The sequence below is a fragment of the Podarcis muralis genome, chromosome 1, assembly GCF_964188315.1.
Source record: "Podarcis muralis chromosome 1, rPodMur119.hap1.1, whole genome shotgun sequence".
Lineage (NCBI taxonomy): Eukaryota > Metazoa > Chordata > Lepidosauria > Squamata > Lacertidae > Podarcis > Podarcis muralis.
In genome coordinates, this window is record NC_135655.1 from 47494846 (window position 1) to 47517360 (window position 22515).

The 22515-nt window shown below is 42.4% G+C and overlaps 1 protein-coding gene and 1 pseudogene across 2 annotated transcripts in view; one reads left to right on the forward strand and one right to left on the reverse strand.

Moving 5' to 3' along the window:
- Positions 1-22515, reverse strand: part of GALNT16 (polypeptide N-acetylgalactosaminyltransferase 16) — a 141114-nt gene that overhangs the window by 48571 nt on the left and 70028 nt on the right. For both annotated transcript variants that reach the window (XR_003706126.2, XM_028725317.2), the window contains exons 2-3: positions 16732-16907; positions 10123-10221 (exon numbers count right to left, since the gene is read on the reverse strand). Coding sequence is in view for 1 of the 2 variants with exons in the window: in XM_028725317.2 (XP_028581150.1) it covers positions 10123-10221; positions 16732-16907 (275 nt within the window). In the remaining variant the exon portion in view is untranslated. The remainder of the gene's footprint in view (positions 1-10122; positions 10222-16731; positions 16908-22515) is intronic.
- Positions 9294-9373, forward strand: LOC114585764 (U4 spliceosomal RNA; annotated as a pseudogene).

The window sequence follows — 22515 nt, forward strand, 5'->3', positions numbered from 1 at the left end:
GTTCATAAATTGTTTAAAAACCATATTGTCAGAAGAGCAATATTTATGGTCTGGACGAAATACAAAGACTTACTAGAGAGTAAGACCCCGAGGTGGCTATCACCGGTGGAGGCCAAGGCTCGAAAAAGACCCAACATGGAGGCCTACTGGCCGAAATATTGGGAAATAATTGAAAAAATTGGAGACAATTGGAGGTTGCAGAGCTTGGAGAAATTAAAAAATAAAGTGCGAGATTGGCTACATTATGCTCAAATTCAAGAGGTTTTTAAAATAGATAAAAAAGTTGGTTTCCAGGTGGAAAAATCGAAACTAGAAACGGAATTGTTAGAACCAAAAACTAAGACACTTTCGAGAATGTACAACTTGCTGCTTAAATGGAAAACACAGGATGAGACAGTTAAATCTGCTATGATAAAATGGGCACAGGATATTGGGCATAACATCATGTTTGAGGACTGGGAAAGGTTATGGAACACCGGAATGAAGTTTACGGCATGTAATGCCTTGAAGGAAAACATTATGAAAATGATATACCGGTGGTACATGACCCCAGTCAAGCTTGCTAAGATATATCACCTGTCTGACAACAAATGTTGGAAATGTAAGGAGGCCGAAGGGACATTCTTTCACCTCTGGTGGACCTGCCCAAAAGTGAAGGCCTTCTGGGAAGTGATTTACAATGAGTTAAAAAAGGTATTTAGGTATACCTTTCCCAAGAAACCAGAGGCCTTCCTCCTGGGCATGGTGGACCAGAAAGTGTTAAAGAAGGATAGAACTTTGTTTATGTACGCTACTACAGCAGCAAGAATTCTCATCGCAAAGTATTGGAAGACACAAGATTTACCCACGCTGGAGGAATGGCAGACGCAGTTGATGGACTACATGGAACTGGCTGAAATGACTGGCAGAATCCGAGATCTGGGAGAGGAAACAACGGAAGAGGACTGGAAAAAATTTAAGGACTATTTGCAAAAACATTATAAGTTGTATGAAACCTAAGAATGTGCACGATTAGGAAACTTTTGCTTCTGCAACTCGATTAGGTGAATTGAAAATTAAGTTATAAGAAAGAAGAGGTGAAAACATGAAATAACTTTATTATGTTTATTTTAAATGTACAAGAATTGGGATACAACACTGTAAATTTAGAAACATGATAACTGAAAGATACAGTAAGTTATGAAACAAGGTAACAAACTGCTGACGCTTTTATTACAAAGAACGCAGGGTCTGGAGGATGTGGGGAAGTCCAGTTGGATTTTTGAAAATACTATGGAAAGTTGGATTTTTATATATTTCTTCTTCTTTTTATTCTTTTTCTTTTTTTTCTTTTTTCTTTCTGTATACTTCTGAATGTAAGAAAAGAAACTCAATAAAAAATTTTTTTTTTAAAAAAATGAAGTCTCTCAGCCCCACTCACCTCACAGAGTCTTTGTTGTGGGGGAGGAAGGGAAAGGAGGATGTTAGCCGCTTTAAGACTCCTTAGGGTAGTGATAAAGCGGGATATCAAATCCAAACTCTTCTCTTCTTCATCATCCCTGCCTGGAATGCTTCAGATGTACAAGATAACTACAAAGGAAATGTCAATGACTCTGCCACCCATGAGGAAATGAGGAGGGCCATTAAAGTCAAAGAACAATTAAACCATGACCAGGGAAGCGCTGTAAGAAAATGTTGCAGTGTAACCCTGGTGTGAACATGTTAACTGTGCATTTGGCTGAGGGGGTTGGCTATATTTTATACATGTGTGTGTGTATACATACACTTTCCGCTTCTCAGCAGTTAACATTCTGCCAGCACTGAGCACGCTCAGTGTCTGGTTTGAGGGACCCCCACTTTGAATCCCCCCCCCTTCTTTAAGTTTTGGGATTGCTCTGAATCTGCTGATCCCTTCCTCGCAGCCTTTCTCAACCTCGGGTCCCCAGATGTTGTTGAGCTACAACTCCCATCATTCCTAGCTAGCAAGGCCAGAGCTCAGGGATGATGGGAGTTGTAGTCCAACAACATCTGGGGACCCAAGGTTGAGAAACACTGCGTGTTGGCTCCATAAGTCACAGCACTCAGATCAAAATGAAAACCTAGGATGATTTTTAAGATCTACTTAAAGGCAAGAACTAAAGGATGGGAGTCAATATTTTCCAGAGGATGCTAGAAGAGACTCCAGCAGTAATAAACAACAACAATTAGCATTTGAATTATACAGCACTTTAAACAGCTCGAACCCTTACAAGGACATTTTTTTAAAGGTCATAATGATTATCCCCATATTGTGAGGCCGAGTACAACTTTTCTGTTCCTTTGACCATTCATTGCAGCAGAAGTGAGATTCAAAACAAGGCCTCTGGAGTCTTAGCCGCAATGCTACACCAGCTCCGCCTGGAAGTTTATTTTCAGACTTCCCAATTGCCCCCAGATTTCAAACAGACTGGTTGGGATCTCATCATCTTTGAAATAGGAGCCTCATGGGGCATCAAGCCACAACTCAGGCATAGAAACTCATTAGCCGGTTTTATAGATTTTTGGCCTTAACGTTAACTCGTCAATCGGACTTCTTCATCGCTGCCATTCCCCAAAGTGAAATTAAACTTCTGTTTTGGAAAACAACTCTGTAATCATCTATAACAATTTAATTACATATAATTTTCAACAGGTGCTACTCGAATGGCTGATTAATCAAAATCAAATCAGCCCCTAATTGTCACAGAAGGCCAAATCCACCTGCTGCACTTTTGGAAGGAAAGCAGAATGGCATGAGAAGAGGGTGACCGGCCACTGCAAAATAAGCAGGCAGCACAATTTTTACACCATCACCTCCTTCTTTCCTGATTTTGCTGCGGTCCTGGGCAGGCTTGCAAGAAACCAATAGTTGGAACAGAGCAGCCCTTTTCATACTTCAGGTACCCCACAGCACTTTACAGTAATTACTTAGTGGTATGGACTCCGGCTGTGTAGGCGAAGGCAGCAGCAATTATACTCACAGTAATAATTCATGCCCAGCCTAGTGCATTCAGATCCATTTTATTGAGATACATGGCTTACCTCAAGCACCTTGAAAATTAAGCCACAGTTGTTATTGTTTCTATTTCTATCAGCAAACCAAGAATAACAAGTGAACCTGAGCTAAAGGCAACTTTCTGTTTCTTGCTGGTCTCATGAAAAAGGCACAAACTGCTAAAGTATACATGAGCAGCATGGACTCATGGTTTCATTCAAATATGCACAGTGCAGTGGTATGAAGGAATTAGCCCCCACAGCAACAAAATAGCATGCCAGAAACTATTTCCCCACATGAAATGTCAGGTGGTACGGCCCCTTTTGCCATGAGAGGATGTTTCAGGGTCCATGGGGAGAGGCTCATCAGAAGCAAATTGTGTTCCACAGTTTCCGTGTAAATGAAAAAGAGAAAAACAATTATGATGAAACAAACAAACAAAAAGGTCTTATTGGTTCTCATTTGTTACTTCGCACTGGTGGAGCTCTAATGTAAATAGGACTCTGTGGCTAAAACCAGGGCCGTCTTTAGCATATGCAACGCCGGGGTGCAAACATTCGCCCAGTGCCCCCAAATTTAGGGCAGACTGGAAGGAGGGAGGGAAGCCTGTACCGTGGTGGGAAAGGAGTGCACACACACAGCTGGCGGAGCTAACCCCCCTGGTGCCAGGGGAGGGGTTACAGCGCCTTCACTGGCCTGAAGGGTCCGTCTGTTGGACGGGTGGGTGAAGGAGCCACCACTTCCCAGCAGGCAGGCTCTGCAGGGCAGGGAAGGGAGAGGCTGAGATGGGACTCTGGTCGGCCCCGCACACCACCGCGGCAGTGTGTCTGCTTGTATTCCCTTTTCTGTTCCTTGAGCGCCTGGTCGATGCTCTTGCTCACTCACTTCGCCTCCTTCTCCTCCTCCCGCTCCTCCAGTCACAGCTTCTCCCAAGGTCTCTGCAGCGCCAGCGGCTGCTCCAGCTTCACCGCTGAGCCCATTCAGCCTGAGGTGCCGCCGCAGCTGTGAGGGGTGGCGACAGTCCCTGCTGTCGCCTTGTCCTTCTCCGCGGGGCCTGCCCCGTCGCCCGCTCCATTCTGCAGGAGCACTGCAGCAGTGGCCCGTCCAGCTCCACCACACGCACCTTCCCGCCGCTGCCTACCGCCTCCCCACCGCTGCAGATGCTGCCACTGGCACTGTCGCTGCTTTTTCCCACACTCCTTCCTCATCCTCCTCTCCCAGCCGGGGCTCTGGGCAATGGCAGCCAGGTCAGGGGCCCTGCCGTGGGGAGCGGCGATGGCGGCTGTTGCTCAGTCTCTGAGGTGGTGGTGGTAAGAGCTTAGGTGGCTTCAGCAGCGGGCATCTGGTGCCCCCCAGAATTTGGCGCCAGGTGCCCAGCACCCCTTGATAGAGACAGCCCTGGCTAAAACAACAACAACAACAGTGCTCCCTTCAGGGCATTGGGCTTGGGGATATGTATCCTCTTCAAGAGACGGTGCTGTATATGCAGGATATAAGGCCTTCTGATGAGATCCAGACTCAGTTTTTTCCTGGTTGGAGTCTGATATCTGAGCACCACCACTTCCACTTGAGTGGTGATGGTTGCCCAAAGACCTTCAGAAAAAGTAGGAAGGAATTAGGCTGTGGGTGTAAGGATTAGAGTTCTGGCCAGCATCCATGGCTCATTCCATATGTTGGGCTGCCAGGCATTGCTGACTTCACTACTAGGTGCTGCCTCTCGCTGACATCCCAATGAGCCCAGCAATGGGGCAAACCCTGGCAGGATGTTGCAGAGGGCTCTCTCCAGATGTTCTTGGCTTGCGACATCCTTCATACCTGACCGTGCTGGCTGGGGCTGATGGGAGTTGCAATCTAAAACATCCCAATGATGGGGAAGGTTGGGCTCTATATCATCTCAATTGGCATGTTTGAACCTATCCTCAAGATTAGCTGGCATGTTTCATGCATTACTCAGTGTAGCACAGCAGCTGCTATCTTGTGATTGTTCTTACAGCACTCCTGATAATTATATTTCTACAAGCTCTACCTATATAATTAGGGCAGACCTAAACAGACTGGTGAAACTTAAAAACACTGCATGCATTTTGTAGGAGAATGATGGGACACTAAACTACTCCACAGGAAATGTATCAAACAGGCCACAGGCTTTTTTTGTCCCTACAGCACCTTCTCATAAGGATTTGATGACTGACCGTTCTCAGAGCTGACTTCCTCATTGGCCAATTCACGCCTTTGCTTTCGGCCCTAGCTGCACCACAGACACACCACAATCTATTGATTTATTTACTCCATTCATCAAGTGCCCAACAATAGTTTTCTGGGTGACGTACAAAATAAAGCATTAAAAATCACAGTTTCAATAAATCAAGACTCAATAAAGCAGGAAATAAAGCAACTATAAAAAAATAACCATTCCAAGGAAGAGGGTCTAGAGATTAAAACATCATAGCAACAACCAGCTAATACAGAAAGCCAAGAGATAAGTTCCACAGAACAAAAGCAACCATGCTCAAACCATAACATTATACAGATTTTTTTTTTAAATGATCTTTAAAAGCCTGGGTGTAGTAATGAGTAATGATAGAGCTAAGCATTATCTCAAGACTCTACAATTTAGCTTGTTCTTGTGGTTACTTTCATTTTCCTATCCAGTTGTGTGCTAAACTGTTCATCAAGAGGCTGTTGCCTCTTTTTCTGGGTCTTAAAATTTAGTAACCTGGTCTTATATATCAAATTAGAACCATAGCAACAAGGGGGGGAGAAAAATCAGATATCCTATGGGAGAATTAAGGGATTCAATCCAGAAACAGAAGAATGGCAGCAATATGTGGAAAGACTAGGCCACTATTTCTTTGTTAATGAAATCACTGAGGGAAAACAAAAATGCCTATTCGTCTGGTATCAAAAAGATTCTGAGGTGGGTCTCTGATGGGGCACTCTACAGTTCACTGCTCACTAAATGTCACCATGGGGGACCACTTAAAAGACAGGCCTCGTTTGAAGATCTTGGGGTCTTTGAAGAGAGTAACTTTCAGCTACTGAGGAATCAAGCTATGAAGGGCTTTAATGGTAGACTTGGGCCTGGAAATGGGCCAGGTGCTAGGGAAGCTTTTACTACCTTCCAGCACTGATTGTCAGCCTTCTGGTTGCCATTGCAACCCCATACCATCCCTGCTTCAGTCATAACCTTAACCGTAACATTTTGCTGAAGGTCAACTCCAACCATTCCTCTGATTCAGATAATGCAAAGTCCGGGAGATATATGACTTCATGGATGATTGCCTGCTAGCCTTATACTTTACCCTTGAGTGTAGCATAGCCACGATTTACACTTTATCACCATGAGCAAAGACTTGGAGCTATAAGTATTCTCTTAACCGTAGAAGACAATGGGAATTTAATAGGAGTCAAGATTTGCTAGGTCTTAATCCTAGAACCTGTTTTTAATGCTGTGGTTTAGTTCCAGAGGTTTCAAAATGATGTGACTGGCAGAATCCCTCCTCCCCACCCCCACCCCCCAAACTCCTAACAATCAACCCTCATTCATTCAGGGGCAGGATTAGGGGAAAGAATCTCCAGAATGGGAAGAAATTATGACCCACTTCATTTCTAGCCCATTCCTAGTTGAAATTAGAGATAAGAAACCATTTCTAGTCGGAATTGCAGTCAGGTTTAGGTGTGCTATGAAAGAATAAAAAATGGTCAGGATTTATCCCTGCCCTTGCCTCAAACCTAAGGTCTCCTCAGATGAAGAGCAAAGAGAGCTGGACCCTCCAGCAGATCTCCACCCTGCAGTGATCCTGAAGTGCCATCAAACCTGATATTCCTGCCCCAGCCATGATGATTCCTACACGAACTGCCTGAGCTTCTGGCTGGCTCTTAGAACTCCCCTCATCTCCCTCAAGGGCTAGAGAGGCAGAAGAGATTGTGAGAAATGCAGGTACTTCAGAGTTTTGAAGTTCCCAGCCCATGGCGTTGCTCTGTGATTGAGACCCAAGAAAGGGTGGAATCCGCAGCTCCTATATAGGCTTACCATTTGAGTTGCTCCCTTGATTAGGGTTGCCATATTTCAAAAAAGTAAAAACCAGGAGCTTTTTAAAACACACACACACACAAAAGCGATTTTTCAATTGACTTGCCTAAGATCCAGGACAAAGTGCCGCCTTTCGGAAATCCCTCCCGGACGTCAATTCTGCCTTTGAAATCCAGGTAATGTCTGGACATATGGCAGCCCTACCCTTGATAAAGCAACAGCTCTCATCAACGCTCCAAGCTTCAGCCTTCCTGACCTGCAGAAATGGCCCCGAAACAACAGTCATCCAGGAATACTTAAGACCTGGCAGCTGTCATTTTGGAAAGGAAGCACTTAGATGGGCAATATATTCCCATCTAAGTTGTATAGCTCCTGCGTTGCACTGCTGAACCCAAGAATAGTTCAGCCATCTTTGCTGGGAGCTAAGCAGCTATTCAGCTGGTGTGCACTGTCGGCGCCCCTGCTTCGAAGGCTGGCTTTATTTTGAGGCGGTTATTGAATGGCCAGTTATTGAATTTGATTGTCTTACTGCTGAGGGGGGCACATAAAGATTGTGGGTCTGTCCTGCCGGCCTAACTGCCTATTGTTCGGAGCAAAAGTTTTATGCTCCCCAGAGGCAGCCTCCCCAAGACCAATACTGCCTTGCAAAAGATTTGTTCTGTTTTCTCCAGTGCGCAAAAGCATCCTTGCATTCATGAAGCCCAGCCAGGATGCACTTGAAAGAACCTCTTATTTATTCACAAAGCAGTTTTCTGCAAGACCCTAAGACCTGGAGTGAGGGAAAATAGTTCCGATGAATAATGCATCACTGCCAGAGGTGCTCTCAGCTGCCTTCCAGCTGAGATACACTCTCCCTTTCTTTCTTTCTTTCTTTCTTTCTCTCTCCCTCCCCCTTTCCCCACCTCTGTGTCCACAGAGAAAGCGTTTCTCTGACCTGGAAGACTGCTTAAAGGACACTTTTAGCAAAAGTTTAATATCTCAAAGGGAGCAGAGGACATTTTCTCAGGAAACAACAACCACCCCCGAGAGTAAACAGTCTTGCTGCATTCTTTAGCCTGGAAAGATGTGGGGGAAATGGTCATTGAAAATGTTTATTTGCGACAAAAAGAAAACCAGAAGCAGCCAAGCCAAGGATGCATGAAAAGAATATATATTAAAAATTGGATTTGTCACACATGCCTGAACCCTATTCAGGGCTATGTGACCTGATGGAGACTAGGCAGGCAGACACAAGGTCTGCTAGTTTGCAGCAGAAACCGGCTGTGCCCAGCCCTGATTGGCTGCTGCTTTGTCACAAATCCCTCCTCCTGAGAAAAGTTTAGCTGAATTTTTTTTATTACATTAAAAAAATATACTAATGCAATAACGTTGAAACAAAAACTAGAAAGGGGGAGTTAAAATAGAAAGCAGAACTTTGGGGTGTGACTCTTATTTTTAATTGTAATTTGTACATGCACGCATAAAGACTGTGGCTTGTAAGGATCACCTTCTCAGCAATGGCACCCTGGCTGTACAATACCCACACATTATGGTTCAGCTGGGGCCAGCACCAACCATCTTTCAGCACCAGATAAAAACCTTCCATTCTCACTGCCTTTTGAGTTATAAGACATTTGCTGTATATTATCATTACTATTATCATCATTACGGCTGCAGTGCCTGGAGACAGTGACCAGAGGAGGAATGACCACCAGGAGGAGCGCAGAAAGAAGAAACGCCATGGTGCATCTGCAGCAGCACAACCAGACACCTTCATTTGCCCCGGCTGCAACAAAACTTGTCTCTCCCATATCTGCCTCTACAGCCACAGCAGACACTGTAACTGTCCAACAGTCTGGCTTCACTCGAGAGGCACACTCCTCCATTGTCTCTTGAGACAGATGGGTGGCATTATTAATTATTATTATTATTATTATTATTATTATTATTATTATTATTATTATTATTATTATTATGTGCCAGAGTATATGCACTGCATGAAGAAGCTCCCAGTTCAATTCTCAGACCAAAATACCTCTCTCCATCACTACCACCTCTCCATCTGCTGCTTGATGCCCAATTCAGGGCACTTGTCCTGAATTACTCTGGGGAATTTCTCAAATATCTAAAGAGTTGTCGAGTAGAAATGCTATTTATTCTGGAATTTCATACCGTATGTTGAAGTGTTAAATTACTTTGTTACAGGGCAGAAGTATATTGTGTCCCTGCTCAAGTACATGTCATTATTCATGCTTTGCCCAGTTATAACTTGTATATTGCAGTCATATAAGATATTGGCTCAGGCACTATCGTAGCCAATGAGGTTAATCCGAGGTTCAATTATTGCTAATTGAAAACTTCTCCTGGCTTAATAAATGGTAGTCTATAAAAAAGCAGGAAAAGGAGTTAAGGCTGCAGGTTCCTCACTTGCTCCTTCTTTGCACTGACTTCAGCTTTTCAGCCCTTGTCTACTTTAATCTATTGCATTGGGGGATTTCAGTCTGTGAGCCTGCATAGATATGTCCTATACATGACTGATGAACATATAATCTGGTCTCTACAAAAAAACTGGGATAACCCGAAGTTCTTACAACAGCCTATTTGGAATGGTGGTGACAGCCGATGATTACAGTTTGGGGGACTTTAAATGAGTTTAAAAAGGGAATGGGATGCAGGTATATTGTTGGGAGTTGGCTTAAACAAAAACAAAACCAATTTTTGGCACCGAGTCTCTAACACATTGATACCAATGCTGTGATTATGCAAGCAGAACCACAGTTTATGAAAAAGATGGTTGTGGATGTAGCAGGCAATATGGGCTAACTCCCATCACCAAGCATCCAGTGAGCAAATGGTCTGCAGATTTATCCAAACAGAGGTTCAGGTGCTTTTTTTGACTATCAAATGAGCTAAACAGCTAGATTGCAACCAAGTTACTTGGGCATAAGTCCCACTGAGCCCAGTGGGATTTTCTTCCCACTAAATACACTTGGGATTGCAGTTTTGCAGGACAGATTTAACTCTTCTTACTCTGGAGTAAGCCTCGCTGATTTACTTCCAAGCAGGTTTGTTTAGGGCTGAAACCTCAAGTCCCGTCGGAGCTAAAAGCATGCCTTACCTTTTCACTGTGCGGAGCAAGGTGGAACGAGCCTCATTATGGAAAGTGATAATGATGCTGGTTGCTGGCAGGTCGGCACCGTAGTGCACAGAGGCACACCTGTAACAAACAGAGAGAAACAGCATGTGATGAAATGGGGGATTTGCTAGGAAAGTAAAACTCCCAAAACTGCTGCCAAGCTCACAAAATCTCATGCACATCTTTACCAAACAGCCGATAACGGAATTTTGGTGCCCTGCCAACCTTTTCCCCATATAGCTTCTTTTATTACGGGAGTGCAATTCATCACACGCTGGCAGTGCTGACAGCGGTACTTAGTATCCATCCGATTATAACTGCCAGTAACACCAGTTAACAAGCATGTTGGTTTCAAACAGCACTAACAAAAAAAAGTTGGTATCAACCCATCCTTTTGGAATCTGCTTCACGCTCTCTCCAAAGGGCTGGGAGAGGGAAATCTATGGCAATCTATGCCTCTATAGAAGCAGCTGCACTGTTGATTCATACAAAGCCCAGCAGCAGCTGATAGGATGACATGGCAGGATGTCTATGAATCGGCCATAATTATGGAGAAGGGGAGGTTCCAAGCTTTCATTGGTGGGAGTCACATAGTGGTGCTAGTAGTACAGAGTCAGCCCCACACCACATGGGTTGTTGACATCATCATAATCACCATCATTATTATTATTAGTTCAATTTATACACCGTCCTATACCCAGAGGTCTCAAGGCAGTTCACAAACAAGACCACAACATATAAAATCAAACCAAAAACAATAACCCATTTCCATTCGTTTCAGCTATTACTCTGCAAATAGCTCCAAAACCAGTTTCAAAATGCAGTTTCCCCTGAAGTTTTTTTACTAAAAAAAATGGGGGGCTTGTTATTTTTAGCAAAAAAATAACAAAAAGGCAATTTTTTATACGTAAATGATCCTCAAACCAGTCAAAATTGGAGTTCATACGTCAATTTTAAAAGCTACATTATAGAATGCACATTTAATGTACAAGCGGGTCTGTTTCACTTTGCGGTTTATGTTAACAAAAGCCCATTTTGCATATAAATGACTTAACGTAAATTAGCAGTGCGTTAGTACACACTGTTAAAAAGTTCATGCGGCATTCCTCCCGTACAGCTACTGCACCACAGGCAAAACAAACCAGAGTCTGGCTTCTATTGTCTGAACCTGACTCATGGTTTGTTTCTTCCAAAAACAAACAAACCCATAAGCAGTCAACCAAGAACAAACTGTGGCTACCATTACTCGTTTGTTTGAGAGAGAGCAATCATAAGCCCAGGTTCAGGTGACACAACAAAGTGACTCTGGCTTGTATTCTGGGTGGTGTGGCAGCACCAGCCCACTGCACATTCTCATTAAACTATAGTTTGTTTTAAGCTATGGTTCAATGTGACACATGTACGTTGAGACCAACAGCTGCTTTTAGCATTGTTTGTGAAAACACTCTATTAAAACACAGGTGAAGACATAGGGGAGAAGTGGGCATTGGCAGAGCAAGACGAAGGGCGTCAACAGACCCAGCTTGCAGGACGGATTCAATAAGATAAAGTGCTGAAACATGAAAGGCTAGGAAACTCCAGAATAGGGGATTTTTGGAGCATGGTACAGCAAAAGAGAAGACATAGAGGGGGCATTGCAAAGGAATAGGGGTGTGACAAAGGTATATATTTGGCCAATCAGGGCTACTTTTACAGTTCCGTTTCCCCAGGAGCTGGGAAAGATAGCTGTTCTGCCCAGGACTTATTTGAACTATATATTGCTCTAGCATTTATTAGTATTGGTTTATGGCTATCACTAAACTGCTACTATTTTTTATCCCAATGTTCATTGCTATTGTTTTATGGCCGCTCTAAGTGACAACTATTTTTTAACGCAGCATTTTATTACTATGACAGTGGCCTATTACTGCAATTTCTAAGCATAAAAAGACGCTCTGATGAAGGGTAAGTGGAAGAACTAGAATCAGGCACAAGACACATTATGTATATCATTGCACTAATTCACATTTTCTTTTTCTGCTGTTTTTTTAAAATGCTATTAAGGCCACATGATGCAGAGAAATGACAGGCATTTTTATTTTCCAGAGGGATAGCCCTCATAGTAAGTCTTGTGGCGCCTTAAAGACAAATTTATTATGGTATAAGCATTCATGAACTATAATCCACTTAGTCCACTTCAGCATAGGCATGAAGTGTTATCCTGAGTTACAGGCATATTACACACACACACACACACACACACACACACACACACACACAGTGGGGTGGAGGCTGTTTGCGGATCATAAACAACAGAGAGAGTACAGACAGACAGTGATAATTACATAATTAACAGTTGCAATTTGCATAACAGTTGCTAATAATACAGATATCCTGGCATTGGTAAGCCAATTAACATATGTAATGTGCTAAAAATCATTTGTCTTGGTTCACTCCACAAGTTATAGCATTGAACCACTTGATGCATTGTTAATTCTGCAGTTTTGCATTGCTGCCTCCCTCCTGAAGGTCCTTTGCTACTTTAAGGGAAATTGCGGGTGTCATTGGAGGCTGAAAAGTGCCCCCACTAGCTTTTGAATATTACCATGTCTGGTGTCAGATTTGTATCTGTTTATTATTTTGCATAAATACTGGTCTGTTTGTTCTATGTAGAATTTAGACGAGTGTGTGTGTGTGTGTGTGTGTGTGTGTGTGTGTGTGTGTGTTTCACATGGGAAGATGAGGAGGCGAATGCTTAAACCTCTATTATTATTGTTGTGAATAGCATTATTAGGTCCTGTAATAGTGTTGCGTGTGGACAAAGTTGGCATCAGGGTCTGCCGCAGGGGTGGGTAGCCTGTTGTTGCCAGTGTGTGGGTGTTTTTTGTTGGGGGGCTATCAGTAAGCAAGTACAGTCATACCAGCAAAACTGTCTATCTGAGGGCAGTCTCACTGAAGATACTTGGAGCAGTTTCAGCTGATGTTCTGGTTTTCTCTTCTGTCCTGGTGCTGATTGTTCATGACTACTTTTTAGTGTTACATTTCCTTATAAAATGGGTTTTATCTGATTGTCTGCTAATTTAAGTACTGCAAATAGTAGAGCTTGAATTTCCAATCCAAAGCTAGTGCATGATATAGTACCGTATATGGCTTTGTGGTTTGCTTTTTTAAATGAAAAAGCAGTACAGTGGTACCTTGATTTACAAACTTAATCCGTTCCGGAAGTCCGTTCTTAAACCGCAACCGTTCTTAAACTGAGGCACGCTTTCCCTAATGAGGCCTCCTGCCGCCCGTGCCCTTCCACCATTCGGCTTCCGTTCTTAGACCGAGGTAAAGTTCGCAAACCGGGACACTACTTCCGGTTTTGTGGTGCTCGTAAACAGAATAGTTAGTAAACAGGACTGTTCCTAAACCAAGGTACTACTGTATCTGAATATCCAAATAAATATTACAGTTCATCCTCATCCTCAGTGTGGCGGATGCAATACTGACCTTCTTGATAGTGTGTTGTACATGTTATAAAGTGCTATACAGTATGAAGCCTCTTAAACGCTTAAGAGCCAGTGGTGTGATCTAGTGGTTTGAGTGCTGTTCTAGCACTCAGGGTATTGGGTTCAGTCAGGACGTTCCTTGTGCGACCATGAGCCAGTTACCATTTCTCGGCCTTGCCTACCTCACAGAGTTGTGAGGAGGATACATTGAAAAGGAGAACGATGTGCATTACACTGAGCTTTGTGGAGGAAGGGCAAGATAAAGAATAATGGTGTCATAATAATCAGCAGTTAAGGGGGTTTTCACGCATGCCTGTGAAAGCACTCTAGTGACCTGAATCCAGCAGCTTGGCCTGGGCAATACAGCATATACCTAGCTTGGTTCCAGGTAAACCAGGCATTTTCAGGTAAACATGGCATTTACATAGCACATCCACACTTAATAGTCATATACAAAACATTAAAAAAGCACAATGAAATCAATTTCCACTTAAATTATAAGATCTAAAAGAAAGGTAAAAAATTGTATCAACAACAGCAACTACCGCCCCCCCCCCCAACAAACCCAGCTAAACAATACCCTAGTCCAATATTCAGTTCAGCAGCCTCAGCTTTTGTAGCTGGAGCCAGTCAGGGCCCTCCCCTCCCAGGTCGGGTAGAAAAAGGCCTGCAAGGTAGGGAGCTATTCTTCCAGGACTCACAACCAAGATCTCAAGTTGTAGGGAACAGCTGACTTTTTATTTTCTTTTTCCTTTTTACCTTTGCAACTTTGAATTTTGTGTTCCATGGGGGAGGGGGCAACGATAATTTTGTGAAGACACTAACGAAACACTCAGATTTCAAATGTATGGTCTCCAGGTATTTGTCAGCAATCTCAAGACCCCATCTGCATTGTATATTTAACACAGTATCATACCACTTTAAACAGTCATGGCTTCCCTCAAAGAATCCTGGGAACTAGTCCATGAAGGGTGCTGTTAGGAGACCCCTATTCCTACCAGAGAGCTACAATTCTCAGTTCCCTGAGGACCACTCAGAGGACCACTCTGGTATTTATAGTTCTGTTAGGGAAATAGGGGTCTCCTAATAACTCTTGGCACCCTTAACAAACCACAGTTCCAAGGTTTCTGTGTGGGAAGCCATGACTGTGGTATAATAGTGCTGTAAATGTATGTTGCAAATGGGGGCCTGAATTGTTGAAGTATTCATATCCTGCTCTTGGCTTTATGCTAGATAGACCTGCCAACTCAATTGCTTTGAACAGTAGCCTGCTGATAATAAAAGTAATCTACAGTCCAAAGCCTCAGAGTCTTATCTGCCACCTCATCTCTTTCAAATAATCTTATCTCCTGATGCACTTAAATAACTGTGAACTGGTAAATGCTGAGATGCTTTCCTCTAACATCATTCTTTAGCTTACAATTCAGCGGAGATAGCAATGCCTCGAATTATCTGCGGATGGATGGGGGAATATTCAGTCCTTCAGCTCTTTTGTACAGCTGCCGGTCCAATCTTCAACAGTCCAGTTTTGCAACGACTTGCAAGGTATTTAGAAAGGGTATGGAAATCAAGGCTTGTACTTAGTTTCTGTTTGTGAATGCATAATGCATGGAGAAATGTGAGAAACGGCAGTGAGGTATGCTGGAGTAATGGAAGAGTATACACAGAACATGGTGGGGAAATCGACAATAATCTGGTGTCTACAGGTTTAAAACAGGATTGTGAGCAGTAGCTTCAAAACAGCAATAATGAAGACTCATATTGGTACTCATGTTTCCATTCTCAGAAATTGCTCTCTTTGGCTGAAGTGGGGCGGACGTGAGTGTACATAGATTTTTTCATGTATTTCTGATTTTCTTCTAACTGGTCATATAATGAATGTCCTAAAGCAAAATTTGTGAAAGAATGAACAAAAATCCATATTTTAAAAATCAATATCAGTATCCAGCCAGATGCCTCATGCAGCAACTGAATTGAAAACATAGCACTCATATCTCAGTTTAATAAGCCGAGGTATGAATGAGCTTGTTGCCTGTGCATAAAGCCCCTTCGCTCCTCTTTTCACAGGCTGATCAATTAAACCAAGAAGCCATAGTTTCTACTTTTGTTTGAACTAGGAAACTAAGGGTTACCAGCCAAAAGTCTAACCCAGTTCCAAACCCTAGTTTAGGGTCCTGGCTTGTTCCAAAAGTGGCAATTACATGTAAAAGCATTACCCTGCTGCAGCATTTCATGAAGAATAATTAACATTTAAAAGCAACTTATCCACTGTGCTGGTCTAAGCAAAACAGTACTAAAAACAATCAATATGAAAAAGCAACAGCGGCACAAAGTTAATCAAAATCAGCATAAAACCACACAATAGCATGAAATCAGTAAGTAGCACTTCAAACCAACAAGAGATGACAAAATAGTTCTTAGAGCTAAAAGCATGAAATGTAAACCATCTGGGAGAAGATAAAGGTATTCACCTGGTGGAGAAAAACCTGGTGCGAGGCAAGTCCCTGGGGAGAGTATTCCATAAGCAAGGAACCACCCCCAATAAGACCCTCCTGTTCCTTTGAAACCACCTACCTCACTTCATGAGGTGGAGGAACCTAGAGAGGCATCTCCAGTTAAGGTCTTACAGTCGGGGCAGCTACAAATGCAAGGAGGTCATCTTCTGGGTATCCCAAGCAGTTTGTTTTGCACCCTCCACATAGAGGCTGAAACACTTAAATTCTCAACCCCAACCTCACTGCCAGCCTGCCCCACGCACCAACCGTCCAGGTAGGCAGGAGAGACCCTGCTGTTGCAGGAACAGCTCCATGGCACCATGCCAACAAGTCCTACTTCTACAAAACTATAGACAATTTGTTTCCAGTTAGGTTCTGCAGACATGGCTGGAACTATGGCCAGCTTACATGTTTAAAATGCCTGTTCTTTGCGTTGCATGCGGTCTTAATAATCTTTGCATGTTCAAAACAGAAAAGGAAAGCTTGTGCTAGGGGGAAATGGACCTTCTTAGCTTTACCTGTGGACACTACTTTTTTCTTCCTCACAGGAAAGATGACTCAAGGATTGGCAAAGATAGTCTAGCACAAGGTGATGGTTTGTAAACAGCAGCAGTCTGATACAGTACCTGTAATGCCTCGTGTCTCGAATGGGCCGGTCGCTGCTGAGCTTGTCACTCTCTAACTGATTGAAGGCATGTTGCCGGTAAGGATCTTCTCCAGCCTTTAGCAGCTTTGAGGAGACATATGCCTTTTCATCAAAACCCCGTAAGCCACTTTTCTCTGCTTGTGGTGGCCTGGATGCCTAGAGGGAGGCAAGACCAAGATTTAGTTCTGTGTATGAAATCAGAGCTTTTTAGGACCTATTTCACATAATATAGACCTTTCTATACAAAGGCCACATTGCATGGCAATGACCTCAAGGACAAACTCTAGGTGATTATCCTGCTACACAATGACCATGTAATTTCTTATGCTCATGACAGGAGAAAGGACTATTTTTCTCCTTCTACTCCATTGACCGAGGGTGTCTCCACATTCACTATTTTGCGGGTAGGATTCAAGTGTATACTGGAAACGTAGGCTTGCCCAATTAAAGTGGACTAAAATTGCACAAAACAAATCCATATAACCCCCACCCCTCTACCCTTATATAGGAGCAATTTCTCTCTTTTTTCAAATTTTCAAATTAATTTTCCACATTTATCACAAACATAACATATAAAACACACAAAAGAAAATACATTACAGTACTAAAGAGAAATAAAACAAAAATAAAAGACTTATTACTTCTAAAACTCAATTTAACTTTCATTGTCAACTGACTTCCTTGAATCCCCTCTAACTGAATTCCACTGAATCACTTTGTAACAATTTTCCAAAATCATATTTCTCATAAAATTAACTCCTTCGATTTTCTATCCTCGTCTCTTTTCTTAATAATCTAGTCCATAATCTTTTACAATTCATTCTTAGTCTAATCCTAGGCCTGTTTGGCACTTTCAGGTAACTTCTAACATCTTATATTACAATATTTGGCTAAATATTCTTTAAATTTCTTCCAATCTTTTTGATGCTCCTCTTCCTTCTGGTCGCAGATTCTTCCAGACAGGTCGGCCAGCTCCAAAAAGTCCAACATCTTCATCTGCCATTCTTCTACTGAGATAGGAGCAAATTCTCAATTTGGTTTTCATAGCTCCTCAAATCAGCATGCTATGCTTAATTTTGTGGGGGGGGGGGAACTGTACTTTTTAAAATGTTAAAATGCAACACATCTGCACGTGACTTGGTAGAACACAGTTTCTACCTGCAGTTGAGTGCTGGTTTTGGTCTGGGAAAGAAATCAGTCATGCTTCCCCCCCCCCCCGAACAGTTGCCTCCCCTCTGATTGGATTTTCCAAAAAAAACGAAAGGCCAGGAGTCTGACTGCAACGCTGGGCACTATCTCAGCCTTTCCCAACCTGGTGCCCTCCAGATGTTTTGGATTATAGCATGGTGGCTGAGGCTGATGAGAGCTTTAATCCAAAACATCTGGAGGGTACCAAGTTGGCAAAGGCTACACTATCTGGCATGGAGACCTGGCTGGACACCGTCAAAGAGTCCACTAAGATACTCAAAGAATCTGTAATAGGAAGTACACAATTTACAGTCCCATACAAACATGATGTGGTAAGTACCCCGCCACTTGCCTTGTTTGAACAATGCCCCCCCTCTGTTGGTACAATAGACACTTTCTCCTCACCCCAGGCTGAAATGAGTGTGGTTGCTACAATAAAGGAGACCTAAAATTGTTCTGCGCTGCATAGAAAGGGTGATTGATTCCACAGTCCTGAAAGCTTTTCTCGGAAGTACAGCTTCACTGAGAGAAAGCAGAGTGCACAAATGAAGAAAAATATTTGTTAAAATGGCAGAAGAAAGCCATTTTTGAGCCTGTTGTCAGTAACTGCTCACACACCCACAGAGAAGAAAGGCAGTGTAATAAAATGAACAGCCTTGGAAAATGCATCCTATTTTGATTCACAGAACACAGAATACACATCTTTTCTTCCAGCTCTAACGATCCCAGCGTTGTTGGGTTTTTTAGCTTTAGCACATTTAAAATAGCTTATTTTCAATATGGCTGTTGTACAATTGACTGTTCAGCAGAGGATAATGCCAACATTTAAAAACTATCCATGGGAACGTGGGAGGACAATAAGACGTGAGCAGCATACAGCTTTTACCCCCTCTAATGTACTGAAGGGGACTGGAATTTTGAAGGGGAAAATAGCATAAGCTAATACGATTCCTTAACCAATAGGCGATAGTGCTTTTTTGTGTAGGGTCCTCTCAGGCTTGAGGGCAGATGGTTGTGGGCTCAACAGAGCCCTAGCTGTGATATCACCATGAGTGTGCCACCCATATATTCACCTCCAGTTTTTACACATATTGCTCATGGGGGGTCATAACTCCTTCACTTCTTAATTTTTCACATTTATGTCCTATTTTCCCTCCAAACAGTATATATAAGGTCATCTAATTTTATCTTCTTAACTACAGTGGGTGATTCCAGGCAGGTGTTCATAACGGTATGGTACTCCTCATGCATGTCAGTTTAGTTTAGTTTTTGCTGCATTGTGGTTGGCATCAAAATGCCAGCCCCTATTCCCTCTCCCCCTGCCCCCAATTTTATTCAGAAAACCCAATAAATTAAAAAAATCCCTGTTGCCAATTATCTGTTTGTGATACCTACATAACCTATTTTGTAGTATTAAGCCCCTGTATTTGGTACTCACTACCAGACTGGCTAGACTGTAATAGTGAAGTCCTACCTGAGGGCTCATCAACGCTTCATAATGTTTCAGGGTTTTGTAAAGTCTAAAATTCAAATATTATAAAACCGAACACAAATACCACTTACTGTGCACAGCCATTGTTAGAGCCATTGGCTTCTGAAGAAATGTAAACATCACGGGTGGTCAAATTATCTGCCTCTCACATGGAGAGACAAAGCATCAAAGAACATCCAGAACAGTGAAACAAATAATTGGAGAACATGATGAGGGGGAAATGAACTTTGGAAGAAACAAATTGTGAACAGATCATTCACAAACATGGATTTCGAATTAGTCATGACCCCCCCCCCCAGACTAAATTGGGCTGTGTAGGTTCTATACTTCCTGTGCTTCATATTCATCTATTATTGTTGTGCTCTTTTCCATGAGAGATATGAATTGTGCAAATATTGCTTTGTGTTTGTGGGTGGGTGGGTTATTTTTTTAATAATAATAAAAACCTACAATGTTCTCTATCTCTGAATACAGTTTTCTTTTGTACCATAGAATTCAACACGAGTGACCTCCACTGTGACACTAGATTTTTTAAAGCCTGCCCTAAAAAACACTGGCAATTTGATGATAACTGTCACCCAGACACTTCAGGTCCAGGCTAGATGTTATCCGGCTGCCACATGCAACAGTCTCCCTCAAGTGTGTTTTTAATGACAAATAGCTGGAGCAGAGTGCAAGTTTCAATGGCAGAATGGCTGGGGGAAGATGTTGCCTCAGCCATTTCCCAATGAATTCACATGTTCTGCTGAACTCAGATCCAAACTGTCTCTCTCTCTACATGTCTCTCTCTTCCTAAACATTAGGAAGAACTTCCTGACAGTAAGAGCTGTTCGACAGTGGAATTTGCTGCCAAGGAGTGTGGTGGAGTCTCCTTCTTTGGAGGTCTTTAAGCAGAGGCTTGACAACCATATGTCAGGAGTGCTCTGATGGTGTTTCCTGCTTGGCAGGGGGTTGGACTCGATGGCCCTTGTGGTCTATTCCAACTCTATGATTCTATGATTCTATGTGTACAAGTGATTGTATGAAAGAGTGTACACTTGTAGATTTGTGTAACAGCGGAATAGGGGGGGGCAATTGATGGAGCAGCAGCACTAGGGGATGGACTCTTTCTCTCACACTCTTCCTAATTGAAATCCCTTGCCTCAGAAACCTGTAATAGCCTCAGAGGCAAAATCTGGGTGCCCATCTTCCTGCCCCACCCCCAGAAAAGGCAAATAGCAGCCTGGGAGTATGTGTGACCTTGAATAATTTTTTCCACTCCCCACACGAGGCTGGTTTCAAGCTTTAAAAGAAGGTTGTCAAGAGATCTGACCACAGACATGTGTCAAGTGTATGTCAGTCAACAAGTGACGGCTGTTGAACTTTAGGGTGGCCAATTATGCCTTACCAAGAAAGGATTTGCATCACTAAAAAAGGGTGGGCACCAAATTTGCATAAAATCTGCATGGGGCTAATTCTCACCCTTCCCATCTAAAAACAAAACAAACAAATTTCTATCAACATTAGGTTTAGAAATTTCAAAATGAACAAGCAAACAAATGAAACTAATTACATTATAGGCCTGCATTCATTTAATTTATTAGCAAAAGATTTCTGCTACCCCCACACAGCCAGATTTTTCTACCCAAAGATTAGGAGAGAAACCATGTCTTTCATTCTCTAAGAAGGGAGATGCATGAACATTTTCTGTGGCAGTGGCAGTGCTGTAGCAAGTCTCCTGGAGCCATTATAGACAAATGGTTTCATCTAATTCAGCTAGAAACTGTGGCTCTTGCATTACTACTGACATTTAAAGAAAATAACATTTGGAGTGGCTTTCAGCCAAAACTGTTTTCTGGCATCACGTGCTCAGCTAATTGCTCGGCTTTTCATATTCTAAGCACCATTATGAGCCTCCCTTGACATTCTTTCCAAACCTAAAACTTCTAATGAAACCAATGGAAATTCAAATACTCAGGGAGAAATAAGAGCAGTGAGAGGTAACCGGCTGGATTCAAGTTGGTAGTACTGGGAAAACCAATTGCCATGAAAAATGAGAGTGAACCAGCTTCTTCTCTATCCATGACTAAGCCAAATACTCTGTGGTTGGAATCCTTTATCTCCTGATTAAATGCAACAGGCATGTCAGTGAGAATGTATATCAACTATAGTGAGATTTTCTAAAATTAAAAGGTGTACACCTTTACGCCTCTGTCCTAGAGCTTTTTTAATCGACTAAACCGAAAGGTCACGTCCCAGCAGAAAAACAGGTAGTGTAATTGGTTTTTTGAGTAGTCATCTGTGCAGTTCCACAAATGTTGCCTATATCTGTGGAAAGCAAAGTTCAGAACCTTCTAGAACTTCCTGATTAAAAGTTTTGGTGAGAAGCTCACCCCCAACCCTCAAGGCACATGCTAAAGGTGAATGCTTCTTTCCTAATGATCACTAGCATGAAACATACCTTTTTCAAAGATGCCACACAATGAGTCAACCTCTTCATCAAACTATCCACTACAACCCCAAAGTCCCGGTTCAGTCCAGACACCATGAGTGTCTTACTTGGCTACAAGTGATCGCCAAATAATTAGATATGTGAAATTAAGATTTTTTTTGCTCCAACATGCATCACTTTACAGTTGTTTAGATTGAATCACATTTGCCATATTATTGTCTATTCACTTAGCTTGGAGAGATCCTTTTTTAATGGATATTTTTATATTGTTTTAATTCCATTACTGTGTTTACTTTTTAATAATTATCTTTTCTATGTTTTAAACTTTTTCGATTTTATCTCTGTGTGGTTTTTTTAATCTATAAATCTCATAGAGTCCCAGTCTGGGGAAAAGCTGAGCTATAAGTAAATATAATAATAATATTTTTTTTAGTCTTACTGTCCTACTCTCTACTTCATGTTACATAACCAGTTCCTGATGCACAAAATCCATCTCTTCTCTTATTCTATAACTGCTTACCTTACTCAGGAGTCTTTGGTGAGGGACTTTGTCAACAGCTTTTTGAAGGTCCAAGCAAGTACACAATGTCAATCACCTCTATCTATGTTATGTACTGAAGTTCTCACCCTGGGCTAGCAGGGGGATACTGTAG